We start from the raw sequence: 14,139 nt of genomic DNA, 5'->3' as shown, positions 1-14,139 counted from the left end.
TGCCCCTACACAATAAGGCTATCTCCAGATTTCTCAGCAGAAACCCCACAAGACAGAAGGGAATGGCAGAAAAATTTCCAAGCAATGAAAAACAAATGCCTACAACGAGGAATTCTCTATCCAGCAAGGCTCTCTTTTGAAATGGAAGGTGACATAGGAAGTTTCCAAGACAAAAGAAAGCTAAAAGAATACATCTCCACCAAACCACCATTGCAAGAGATGCTAAAGCGTGTGCTTTAAGAAGATGAAGAAACAGAGACATAGAGGAACACAAACACAAAGGAGGAATATGACAACGAATAAGTACCTATCGAAAATAATCTTAGATGTAAATGGATTAAATGCACCAATCAAAAAACACAAGGTAGCTGAATGGATTAGAAAGCATGACCCACATATATGCTTTCTACAAGAGACCCACCTTAGAACAAAAGATCTATACAGACTGGAAATGAAGGGATGGAAAAAAGTATTTCAAGCAAATGGACATAAAAAAAAAAAAAGCTGGGGTAGCAATACTTATATCAGACAAAACATATTTCACTGCAAAGGCCAAAAAAAGAGACAAAGAGGGACATTCCATAATACTTAACAGAAAAATCCATCAAGAAGATATAACCATTATAAACATATATGCACCCAACATAGGTGCATCCAAATATATAAGGAAAATTTTGAAAGACTTCAGGAAGGATATAGACAGCAACACGCTCATAGTAGGGACTTTAACACCCTATTGTCAACAATGGACAAATCTTCGAAGCAAAGAAACACCAAAGATATTGAGGCTTTGAACAACACTCTAGATCAAATGGACTTAACTCATATATATAAAACTTTTCACCCAAAGAAGTAAAATATACATTCTTTTCAAGTGCACATGGAGCATTTTCAAAGACAGACCACATGGTAAGATACAAAACAAACCTCAACAAATTCAGGAAAATTGAAATTATGTCAAGCATCTTCTCAGATCACAATGGCTTAAAACTGGAAATCAACCTCAAGGAAAAAACTCAAAAACATTCAAACTCATGGAGAATGAATAACATGCTATTAACTAATGAATCGGTTAACAATGACATCAAGGAAGAAATCAGAAAGTTTCTGAAAACTAATGATAATGAACACCCAAAAAACCAAAACCTATGGGATACAGCAAAAGCTGTCCTGAGAGGAAAAGTTCATAGGAATACAGACCTACCTAAAAATAATAGAAGAATCTCTAATAAAAATTTAACTCTACAGCTTCGAGAACTAGAGGAACAACAACAAAGTCAAGAGCAAGTAGAAGGAAGAAAATCATTAAGATCAGAGCAGAATTAAATGACATAGAGACTAAACAAACAATTCAAAAGATCAAAATAACCAAGAGCTGGTTCTTTGAAAAGATAAACAAACCAGGCTCATCAAGAAAAAAGAGGACCCAAATAAATAAAATCAGAACTGAAAAAGGAGAATTCACAACCAATACCACAGAAATATAAAGGATTGTAAGTAATTATATGAACAACTGTATCAAAAGAAATTTGACAACCTAGAGGAAATGGACAAATTTCTGGAAACATAATCTTCCAAAACTGAATCAAGAAGAAGCAGAAAGCCTCAACAGACCAATAACAACTAGTGACATTGAAGCAGTAATCAAAAAACTGCTGGCACACAAAAGCCCTGGACCAGATGGCTTGCCAGGTGAATTTTACAAAGCATTTGGAAAAGAACTAACTCCTATCCTTCTCAGACTATTTCAAAATATCGAAGAAGAGGAAAGACTCCCAAACTCATTCTATGAAGCCAGTATTACCCTAATTCCAAAACCAGGTCAAGACACAACAAAGAAAGAGAACTATAGGCCAATATTGCTGATGAACATAGATGCTAAAATCCTCAACAAAATATTGGCAAACTGGACCCAGCAACACATTAAAAAGATCATACAGCACGATCAAGTGGGATTCATCTCAGGGATGCAAGAATGGTTTAATATTCACAAATCAATAAACTTGAACAAACAATAGGAGTCACAAAAATTGGGAGATGGAGAAACAACCCCCCATCGAAAGGAAAGATAGAATCCCCAGAAAGAGTGCTAAATGAAATAGAGGAAAACAAACTATCAGATATGGAATTCAAAACATGGATTATAGAGAAGCTCAATGAGCTCAGCGGAAACTACAAGGAACTTCAGAAAAACTACAAGGAACTTACTGAGAATTACACCAGCATGAAAAAGGACATAGAAGCTATCAATAAGAGCCAGGAGGAAATGAAGAATACGATCTCTGAATTGAATAACACAGTAGAAGGAATTAAAAGCAGGCTAGAGGAAGCAGAAGATCAGATCAGTGAGCTGGAAGACAATGTAGACAAAAACTCCCAGACAGTGCAACAAAATAAAAAAAGACTGAACAAGACTGAAGAGGCTCTAAGACAGCTGCAGGACAACATGAAATGTAATAATATCCATATCATAGGAATTCCAGAAGAAGAAGAAGAAGAGCAAGGGATAGAAAACCTCTTTGAAAAACTAATGACAGAAAACTTCCCTAACATGAGGAGAGAAAGAGTCACGCAAGTCCAGGAAGCACAAAGGGTCCCAATGAAGATGAACCCCAACAGGCTCACCATAATTAAAATGGCAACATTCAAAGACAAAGAGAGAATCCTAAAAGCAGCAAGAGAGAAACAACTAATAACATACAAGAGAGCTCCAATAAGGTTATCATCAGATTTCTCAGCAGAAACACTACAAGCCAGAGGGAATGGCAAAAAATATTCCAAGCAATAAAAAATAAAGGCCTACAACCAAGAATACTCTACCCAGCAAGACTCTCATTCAAAATGGAAGGTGAAATAAGGAGTTTCCAAGACAAAAGAAGGCTAAAAGAATACATCTCCACCAAACCAGCATTGCAAGAGATACTAAAGGGTCTGCTTTAAGAAGATGAAGAAACAGAGAGAGACAGAGAGGAATACGAGTACAAAGGGGGAAAAGACAATGAATAAGTACTGAAAGAAAGAAAGAAGGAACTTCTACCATTTGCAACAACATAGATGGAACTAGAGAGAATTATGCTTAGCGAAATAAGCCAGGCAATGGAAGAAAAATACCTTATGCTATCATCTATTATGGGAAACTAATGAACAACACAAACAAATGAGCAAAATTGAACCAGAGGTATGTAAACAAGGAATAAACTAACAGTAACAAAGAGGGAAATGAAAGAGAGAGAAGGGGGTAAGAAAGGGAAGGGTCTAGTCAAAGAACATGTATAAATGACAATGGACATGGACAGCTGGGTGGGCACTGACCGTGGGAGACGGGGTGGGCAGGGTGCAGGGAAGCAAGAGGGGGGAAAAAAGTGGGACAACTGTAATGGAAAAACAAATAAAAAAATTTTTTTACTGGGGGAAAAAATAAAAATATAAAGAATGAAAATGCAAGTTCAGTGAATATTATAAGGACAAGGATTTTCCTTCACACTGTGTATTTTTCTCCCTATCTGATCCCTCCAGAGTTTGGCATTCTAGAGAAGTAAGTAATGACATAAGTTTCTTTGAATAAAACTAAGAAGACCAGTTGTTAATAGAGGTTTTTTTGACTAAGACTTTGACTGGAATGTCATACCTAAAGGAGACATGCTTGGGCTTTGGTTGTTACCAAAAAGCTCTGAGGAACTGGGATTGACTTTCAAAGGTAATAAAAACCCACGAGAGAAAAGATCTGGTACCTTGGTTGGATGTGCGGTCTATGGCAATCTTTCCAGGGAAGGAATGAAGGTTGTTTTCCTGAAAGATGGCTAGAAGGGACCTTAAGGCACAATGGAAAACCATAAGGACTTGGAAAAGACAGGTGTTTACAGGCAAGGCTGAATGCCAGGTATGTGGTTCTGCTTCTGTGCCCTGAAGGGCAGACTGAAGGTCACCCTAAATGTTCCTTGTGTAAGTTCCAGCAAAGCAGAACTAAAGATCATAAGTGATCATTTGCTGCTCTTGTTGTGTTTATGCAAATGAACAGGATAAATTAAAAATGGACTTAATGCAGTCTCTTTAATTACAAGGAGGGTAATCTTAAGGAGAAAAATCATGATTCAAGAAAAATCACAATGATCAGTGGTAGACTATAAAGTAGTGCAGCTGTCTTTAAAATTTATGTTCATTTAAAGTTTGTTTTCATTTGAAAATTAAACTGTCTGTGGTATTATCAAAGGTGTTTAATTTACAGGCAAGAAGAACATCAAATGCCTTGCAACTGGATGTCTTTCCAATAAGACAGCCTACAGATTTAGAGACTTGTATGTGGGTTATGTTACATAAATTAACATGTGTTTTCTGTTTTCAAAGGCCTTAAGCCTACGATCTCATTGCCTGAGTGATTGTCTGTATGTATAGGCCTCACTTTATCCTGTCTGCATCACTGCCTCCTGAGACTCAATGGTTTGGCTGAACTAAGTGACTGGGTTGGTGAAGAATGGGGTGGTCTGTGGGCGTCACTTTAAAACTGGTTTCTCTTTTCTGTCCTAATGGCTTGGACAGAAAGAGCCCAAAGGTCTGAAAGGAGGGAAACCTAAACTATTTCCCTCAGCTCAAACTAAGTATAATGGGCAAAAGGGTTTTGGACAGGTGAGATGTACCTGGCACACCTTCCTCCAAAGAAGCCCTTCTTTTCCCTAATGTGGAACATTGAAAAATTAATACCTGTCTTTTGTCATCTAGGGTTATGGATTAAATGATGTCTTTTAACCCTGTTGCCAAATCTGTTGCCTCCAGAATACAACAAGGATGCCAGCCTGTTAAATGAAGCATGCCATTGTCTGGGGACAGCCAACTGACCGGGAGTCTGCATGATCCTTCCCCATGTTGGAAGGCCACCCTCCCCTTTACACCCCCACTCTTATTAGGGATTTCTGGACCCAAAGGTAGGTAGGACAACGACCATGTCCAGCTTGAAACAGCTAGAGGAGTTCGAGACCTTCGCCCATTGTTTTTTATAAGATTATAAAGGGTCTTAAGTCTGAGAGCGAGGGATTGTTATTTTTTATTGTTAAAATAATTAATTAATCATTTATTTATTTAAAAAAATATATGAAAGGATGAAGCGGGAGATCCTGTATGTACGACCCATGGGCATGGACTTGAGGGGCGGGATTGTTGAGGGAGGGACGGTGCTGGGTGGAGGGGAGCAAAGGGGACAAATTGAAACTATTGTAACAATATAATCGATAAAATATACTTAAAAAATTAAAAAATTAAAAAATAAAAAATAAATAAATAATACACCACATAAACAAAATGAAAGGCAAACACCACATAATCATATCAATGGATGTAGAAAAAGCATCTGATAAACTACAACACCGATTTATGATGAAAACTCTCAGCAAAATGGTAATAGAGGGAGCATACCTCAACATAATAAAGGCCATATACGAGAAACCTGAAGCCAACATCATACTCAATGGGGAAAAACTGAAAGCATTCCCCCTGAGGTCAGGAGCAAGACAAGGATGTCCACTCTCTCGACTCATATTCAGCATAGTCTTGGAAGTTCTAGCCACAGCATTCAGACAAGAAAGAGAAATAAAAGGCATCCAAATTGGAAAAGAGGAAGTAAAACTGCCATTTTTGCAGACGACATTGATAGTGTACATAGAAAACCCTATAGACTCCATGAAAGAACTACTCGACCTAATAAGTGAATTTGGCAAAATAGCAGGGTACAAAGTCAATATTCAGAACTCAAAAGCATTTCTGTACACCAACAATAAAATGTCAGATAGAAACTAGACAAAAATCCCATTTATATAGCAACAAGAAAAATAAAGTACCTAGGAATAAACTTAACCAAGGAGGTAAAAGACCTATATTCAGAAAACTACATAACACTGAAGAAAGAAATTAAAGAAGATACAAATAAATGGAAGCATATACCATGCTCATGGATGGGAAGAATCAACATCATTAAAATGTCCATACTATCCAAAGCAATTTATAGATTCAAGATAATCTCTATTAAAGTACCAATGACATATTTCACAGACCTAGAAAAAATACTTCAAAAATTTAATGGAACCAAAAAAGACCCCGACTAGCCATAGCAATTTTGAAGAAGAAAAACACAGTAGGAGGAATCACAATACCTGATACCAAACTACTACAAGACCACGGTAATCAAAACAGTCTGGTACTGGCATAAGAAAAGACATATAAATCAATGGAACAGAATAGAGAGCCCAGAAATAAACCCAGGTCTATATGGTCAACTAATATTTGACAAAGGGGGAAGGAACATCAAATGGAGTGAAAAGAGCATCTCAACAAATGGTGTTGGGAGAACTGGACAGGGATGTGCAAAAAAAATTAAACTAGACCACCAACTTACACCATACACCAGAATAAACTCAAGATGGATCAAAGACTTAAATGTAAGCCGTGGCACCATAAGTGTCCTAGAGGAAAACATACGCAGGAAAATCTCAGCTATCCTACGTAACAATATTTTCACTGATATATCTCCTAAGGCAAGGGAAATAAAGGAAAGAGTAAACAAATAGGACTATATCAAACTAGAGTTTCTGCTCAGCAAAAGGAAACATAAGCAAGATGAAAAGGGAACCAACCATACGGGAAAACATATTTGCCAATGATACCTCAGACAAGGGATTAATCTTGAGTCATATAAAGAACTTATATGACTCAACACCAAGAAGACAGACAACCCAATTTAAAAATGGGCAAAGGACCTAAACAAACACTCCTCCAAAGAGGACATACAGAGGGTCCATAGACATATAAAAGAATGTTCAACATCACTATTCATCAGAGAGATGTAAATAAAAACCACAATGAGATACCACCTCACACCAGTCAGAATGGCCATCATCAACAAATCAACAAACAACATGTGCTGGTGAGGATGTGGAGAAAAGGGAACCCTGGTTCACTGCTGGTGGGAATGCAGACTGGTGCAGACACTATGGAAAACAGTATGGGATTTCCTCAAAAAACTAAAAATGGAACTGCCTTTTGAACCAGCAATTCCATTGCTAGGATTATATCTGAAAAATCCTGAGACACCAATTCAAAAGAACCTATGCACCCCTATGTTCATAGCAGCACTATTTACAACAGCCAAATGCTGGAAACAACCTAAGTGCCCGTCTGTAGATGAGTGGATCAAAAAACTGTGATACATTTACACAATGGAGTGCTATATAGCAGAAAGAAAGAAGGAACTTCTACTATTTGCAACAACATGGATGGAACTAGAGAGAATTATGCTTAGCAAAATAAGCCAGGCAATGAAAGAAAAATACCTATGCTATCCCCTATTACAGGAGACTAATGAACAACACAAACAAATGAGCAAAACTGAACCAGAGGCATGTAAACAAGGAGCAGAGTAACAGTGACAAGTGGGGAGGAGGGAGGGAGAGAAGGGGGTGAAAAGGGGAAGAGTCTAGTCAAAGAACATCTATAAATGACCCATGGACATGTACAACTGCGTGGGGACTGACTGTGGGAGAAGGGGTGGGCAGAGTGCAGGGAAGCAATAGAGAAAAAAGTGGAACAACTGTAATAGAAAAAAAAACATTTTTTAGTGGGGGAAAAGAATGAAAGCAAAATAAATTAATAAATGAGCCAGCAAACGCCCCTCAAAAAAAAACAAACAAAAAAAAAAAACCTCACATGTAGGACAGTGAACAAAAGAAAATGTAAAGTATGGAAATGCAGTTTTAGTGAATATTAGAAGGACAAGGATTTTCCTTCACATTGTATATTTTTCTCCCTACCTGATCCCTCCAGAATTTGCCATTCTAAAGAAGTAAGCAATGACATAAGGCTCTTTGCATAAAACTAATAAGACCATTTGTTAATAGAGGTTTTGTTGACCATGACTTTGACTGGAATGTCATGCCTAAAGAAGACATGCTTGAGCTCTGGTTGTTACCAAAAAGCCCTGAGGAACTGGGATTGACTTTCAAAGGTAATAAAAACCCACGAGGAAAAAGGCCTGGTACCTTGGTTGGTTGTGCAGACCATGGAAATCTTTCCAGGGAAGGAACAAAGGTTGCTTTCCAGAAAGATGGTTAGAAGGGACCTTAAAGCAAAATTGAAAACCTGAAGGACTTGGAAAAGACAGGTGTGTACAGGCAAGGCTAAATGGCAGGTATGTGGCTCAGCTCCTGTGCCGTGTAGGGCAGACCTAAAGTCACCCTAAAGATTCCCTGTGTAAATTCCAGCAAAGCAGATGTAAAGATCATATGTGATCATTTGCTGCCCTTGTGTTTATGCAAACGAACAAGATAAAAATTGTGATTCAAGGAAAACCACAATGCTCAGTGGTAGACTGTAAAGTAGTGCAGCTAACTGTCTCTAAAGTTTATTTTCATTTAAAGTTTATTTTCATTTGAAAGTTAAACTAGGTCTGTGACATCATCAAAGATGCTTAATTTACAGGCAAGAAGAATGTCAAATGCCTTGCAACTGGATGTCTTTCCAATAAGAGAGTCTTGCAGATATAGATTGGTTTGTAAGTTATGTTGTGTAAATTAACATGTGTGTTCTGTTTTCATAGGGCATAAGCCTATGATCTCATTACCTAAGTGATTGTCCATATGTATAGGCCTCATTTAATACTGTCCACGTTGCTGCCTCTTGAGACTCAATGGTTTGGCTGAACTAAGTGGCTGGGTTGGTGAAGAATGGGGTGGTCTGTGAGCTTCACTTTAAAACTGGTTTCTCTTTTCTATCCTAATGGCTTGGACAGAAAGGGCCCAGAGGTCTAAGAAGGGGGAAACCTAAAATATTCCCCTCAGCCCAAACTAAGTATAGTGGGCGAAAGGGTTTTGGACAGGTGTAACGTGCCTTGCACACCTTCCTCCAAAGAGACTTTTTTTTTCTCCTAATATGGGACATTGAAAAATTAATCCCTGCTTTTTATCATCTAGTGGTTATGGACTGAATGATGCCTTTTAACCCTGTTGCCAAATCTGTTGCCCTAGAGTACAACAAGGATGCCAGCCTGTTAAACCAAGCATGTCATGGTCCGGGGACAGCCAACTGACCAGGAGTCTGCAAGATCCTTCCCCATGTGGGAAGACCACCCTCCCCTCTACACCCTCACTCTTATTAGGGATCTTTACCCAAGGGTAGGTAGGATGATGACCATGTCCAGCTTGAAGCAGCTAGAGGAGCACGAGAGCATCGACCATTGTCCTTTATAAGACTGTAAAGGATCTTAAGTCTGAGAGGGAGGAACTGTTATTTTCTATTCTTATAAAAAATAATTAATTAATTAATTTAAAATAAAAGAAGACTATAAGAAAGGGTGAAGCCAAAGAACTGGTATGCACAACCCAGGACATGAACTAAGGAGGGTGGGATTGCTGGGGGAAGGAGGGTACTGGGTGGAGGGGAGCAAAGGGGGGGAAATTGGAACTATTGTAACAACATAATCACTAAAGTATACAGAGAAAAACAAAAATATATTGAACCACATACTAGGAATTATATACCAGGGGCTGGGGGTGAAAAACAAAAAGCAAAACCAACCGGTTTTGAACTGTAGTCCAGAACCATCTGTTCAATTTTCTTCTTTTCTACACCCTGTAAGTGTCTCAAAAGATGGTCTTTTAGTTCAGACACCATCTGTAAACAGGATATAAATTAGGTAAGTCACAATCCACCCATTCACACCTGCAACTGGTTTGAATTAAATCCATTTATTAACATTCCTCATGAGTACGAAAATATTGAGTCTGAATATCCCACCAGCAGAAGTGCATAACCCTCAATCTTTTTCTGATGAGCATAAATCAGGCACCAATGTCTTCCTCAAGAGGAACTATTTCTGGTTCATCGAAAACCCAGGGAGCAGCTAGGTGTCAAGTTCCGGGCCCTGGTGAGAATTCTCCAAAGAATCCTTAAACAGAAGTTATTTGCCACATCCCCAATTATTTTGTCAGACTGAGTTCCTAGAAATGGAATTGTTGGGTAACACACTTAAGGCTTGTGGAGACGTCACCAAAATGCATTCCATTATAGTTACACTAATTTTCTACTGCACTGAATGATGCTGTCCAATTCTCTGTACCCTAAACTTGCTAGTATGATTTTTAAATTGTCAATTTTACAGGCAATATAACGCAAAGAAAAACACTTGTTCTATTTGTCATTTGGTTATAGCAATGGTAAACATTCTTTCTCTCCTCCTGCTCCAACTGGAGATTTTTGGCCTAAATTTGCTTTGGAAAATTCATTGGTCACAGCCGTTATTCATTTGTTCATTGCCTGGTGGCTGTTCTCTTACTGCTTTATAAACTTTACTTATTCACTAAATGTTAATAATTTATCACATATATCAAACATTTTTTCAAAATTTATTGTTTGCCTTTTATCTTTCTATTTATGTTTTGAGTTTTCAATTTATCTTTTCCTATATGTCTATGTTCAATAACACATTAAAAGGCCTTCTCTATTTCAGTACTAGTTAACCATTCACTTTATTCAAATTCTTGCATGCAATTAAATATTTTATATTAGAGTCCTTTATCTATCTGATATTTCTCTTGGTTTATGGCAGCAATTTTCAATCGATGTGCTGCAAGAACTTTTAAAATATGCAGTACCTGACTATTTAGTCAGGGGCACTGACCTCTTTTCCCTTAGATTGTCAAATAAAAAAATGACAACAGACAACACAACAAAAGACATCCAGGGTGAATGAATCAAAATTATACTTATTTTTATTTGTCAGATCAGCAAAAGATATAATAGCATTTTTTTTGGTGTGCCACAGAATTTTATTAATTAGTTTATATGTGCCATGAAATGAAAAAGGTTGAAAATTGCTGGCTTATAGTATAAAGTGGTGGTATTTGGGATAGGAGGAATCTAACTTAATTTTCTTTTACAAATAGACAACCATTGACTGGTTGATTTATTAAAAATTATTTCTTTCTATATTGACTTTTGAATGCCCCATGTATCATATACTAAATATTCTAATTTAAACTAGAGTCTATTGACTGTCTATTTTTGTATGAGCACCATATTGTTGCTGTCAATGTAGACCAAAAACACATTCAGATATCCGGTAATGACAGCCCCACATCTCTTTACTATATCTAGTGAGCCATTTAGTCAACTGTCAGATAATTTTATTGGCTTCTTGCTTGTATGTGATTAACCTAGACACTAAGGACTTGTAAATGAGATTTTTTTTTCATTATTATTTCTAACTGGTTAATCCTGATTAAAAAGAAAATAGATATAGAATCACCAGCTTACTAACTTGCTACTTATTTTCCATTTTCCCAGTTGATTATTATTATTATAGCATTAGACAGTCTTGGCATTTTCTTCTACTTTTGTTTCTTATTGCATTGGCTAAAATTTCCAAAACCATAACAAATTTTAGTGAAAATTATAAGGATCCTTAACTTCTTTCTGATTTTAATAGGAATGCCTACAACATTCCATTAAGAAGGATATTGGCTATTAGTATTAGATTATTCTTTGTTCTATTAAGTTAGTGTATTCCAAAAGTGACTCCAAAAAACCTCCGCTGCCTTGCGGCATACCTCTTCAGGGGAAAGGCTAAGGGAGTAAACCCCGACAGAAAATCTGGAGCCGGAGTCCCTAAGGCGGTTTGACGTTGTAGTCAACACCGGCAACTCCTGCGGCGCACCTGAAGCCAAGCTGTATTGACTCTGTCTTTCCCTTGGACCCTTCAGCTGCGAAGAGAGGGGGGGTCTGCTGCATGGGCAACAGCAGACCCTCCATATCACCCTGCCCAGGCTCTGTAGCTTCAGCGTCATCGCAAGATGTCGATTCAACACGGGAGGAGACAGATACCATGTCACTCCCGAGTCGGACTGCACAGCCATTCTTGGCGGTGCAGATAGACTCTGAAGAAGCTACACCATCGTCTCTCGAGACGGACGGCTGCCGACGACGACGACTATTAGTACCTATAGAGATTATCATTTTTTCCTCTTTGATGTAGTAATGTGATGAATTACATTAATATATTCCTAATATTAAGCCTTCCTAGAGAGAACCCCACTTGGCCACATTGTATGGGAAGTATTTTAATTAAGCCTGTGGTATCTATATTCATAAGTAAAAGTGATCACTGCCAGATTTTGGTTTTAAGATTATGCAGGCTTTTTAAAGTGATTAAGAAGCTTCTTGTCTCTTTCAAAAATACTTTACATACCGTGAGAATGACATGGTCCTTAAAAGTTTGAAAGAACAAACTCATTAAATAAATCAGGGCTTATTTTGGAGATAATCTTTGACATTTTTTCCAAATTATTTTATCATTATTGTGCTTTCAGATCTTCTACTTCTTCTTGGCTCAAGTTTGGTCATTCTATTTGCCAAGGATACTTGGTTTAACTAAAATTTTTAAGGGTATTTACATACTTTCCTCATATTTTTTAACTTTCCATATCTAGTAATAGATTATCCCATTCCTAAGCCTACATAGTACTAAAAATATTTTATTAGACTTCATGATGTCTCTAATCAGACATTTAAAGATTTTTGGAGTTATTTGCCAATTCTGCTCTTTAATTAACTTATATTGATTCACATTTCTTTGGTTTTCAGGTAGTAGGACTTCTTGAGAAAAAAATGTTTTATTCTGTTTTAAACCCGAAATACAAATGCCACAGAAATGTTGCTTCTTCCTCTTTTTAAAAACTCTCAATCTACATTTCCTTATGATGGTTTGCAGTTATGTATTTATTGGGGTAATTGACTAATGAGTGTCTTCCCCACTAAACTATAATTCCAAGAGGGCAGAAATCATATTGTTCCTTACCACTGCACACACAGGGCCTACGACAGCTGGACATACTTTGTGTTGAAAGAATAAAAAACAAGATCAGAATAAGAAGTTCAATCCAGCCCTTTCCTCTTTTATTGGTGCCCATTGTTTGCTACCACAGACCACTTACCAGCCCCACAAGCAGCCTCTGGTGGTTGTCTTCCTCCTGGAAGAGGAATGTCAATCTTGGCTCTGAAATTAAACAGAGCAATTGTCAACCAGGGTGGTTTACTGGAAATGGGCTAGAAGAAAAAGGAATCAGCCTGGTTTCCTCTCTCTGACTCACTGGGAAAACATAACAGTTCCCTGATAGGCTAAAAATTTTTCATTAAGTGTGACCTAGTCCTGCAAGCTGAACTTATCGCTCAGGTGACTCGAAGAGAACTCTGGGCAACAGAGATGTAGGGTCAGGGAAGGAAGGAAAGAGAGAGGGAGGGAGAGAGAGAGGGAGGAAGAAAAAGTATATATTCCAACACCAACAAGCTCTGGCTTTGATTGCTCCTCAACACAAAAACCACTGTCTAAGAACTTCTGCTTCACTGGAAACAGAGTAATTGGGCCCTCTTTTAACTCTAAGGGGGACGTAAACCCAGGGAAAGGGACTTGATAGAAAAATCACATGATTCCCTTCTTTCTGACCTCCCAAATTTCAGTCTCTTCGGGAACTACTAAGCTGAAGGGACCAGTCAATTACTGTGGCAATAACATTAATTGGCCTAAGTTATCAGGCTGCAAGGTAATTAGATCAAGATGGAAAAGTGACATGTAAGGTCAAATTGAATGACGTTTTCTCCACCGTGACTTGCACTTCACCAGTAAGACTGGAGGGGCAGGCAAGGAGTCTCACTGGAAGATCTGCCCTAACACTCCTCTAACAGCACCTCATGACCCACCCTTCCTGTCCCAGAGCACCTGACACACAACGCCGGTCACAGGACCAATCTACACTGGCTGACAACTCCAGTGGGAGGGCATGGATGCCTCCTGCCACCTCAGGATAAATCCTACCTGGGTCCTACACAACCTTCATGATTAAGATGAAACAACTCAGGACTTGAGCCCAGCAGCCCTGATTTTCACACTGAGTGTTCTACACTGGCAGTGATGTCATTCTTCCTAGGAAATTAGCACAAGCAAAGTACATGAGAGGAAGGGGCGAGTTCCCAAAAGTGTGTCAAAAAGGAATGACTAGTAACAGGAGGCAAGCAGCCCTGAAGGACAGGAGCAGGAGGGGCTGTAACAGGGAAAGGGAGAATGGGCACCACAGAAATAGGACACCAGACCAGGAACATTTCCCACAT

At 38.2% G+C, this 14,139-nt stretch overlaps 1 protein-coding gene across 1 annotated transcript in view; it reads right to left on the bottom strand.

Annotated features, from left to right (window-relative positions):
• GSAP (gamma-secretase activating protein) overlaps positions 1 to 14,139 on the bottom strand; it is a 99,940-nt gene that overhangs the window by 16,309 nt on the left and 69,492 nt on the right. Inside the window, exons 23-24 of the mRNA XM_090287306.1 lie at positions 12,969 to 13,030; positions 9,556 to 9,651 (exon numbers count right to left, since the gene is read on the bottom strand). Coding sequence (XP_090143432.1) covers positions 9,556 to 9,651; positions 12,969 to 13,030 — 158 coding nt within the window. The remainder of the gene's footprint in view (positions 1 to 9,555; positions 9,652 to 12,968; positions 13,031 to 14,139) is intronic.

This window comes from Furipterus horrens, unplaced genomic scaffold (genome assembly GCF_987537825.1).
Source record: "Furipterus horrens unplaced genomic scaffold, mFurHor1.1.pri manual_scaffold_9, whole genome shotgun sequence".
Taxonomy (NCBI): Eukaryota; Metazoa; Chordata; class Mammalia; order Chiroptera; family Furipteridae; genus Furipterus; species Furipterus horrens.
This window is presented reverse-complemented; position numbering and strand designations above follow the sequence as displayed.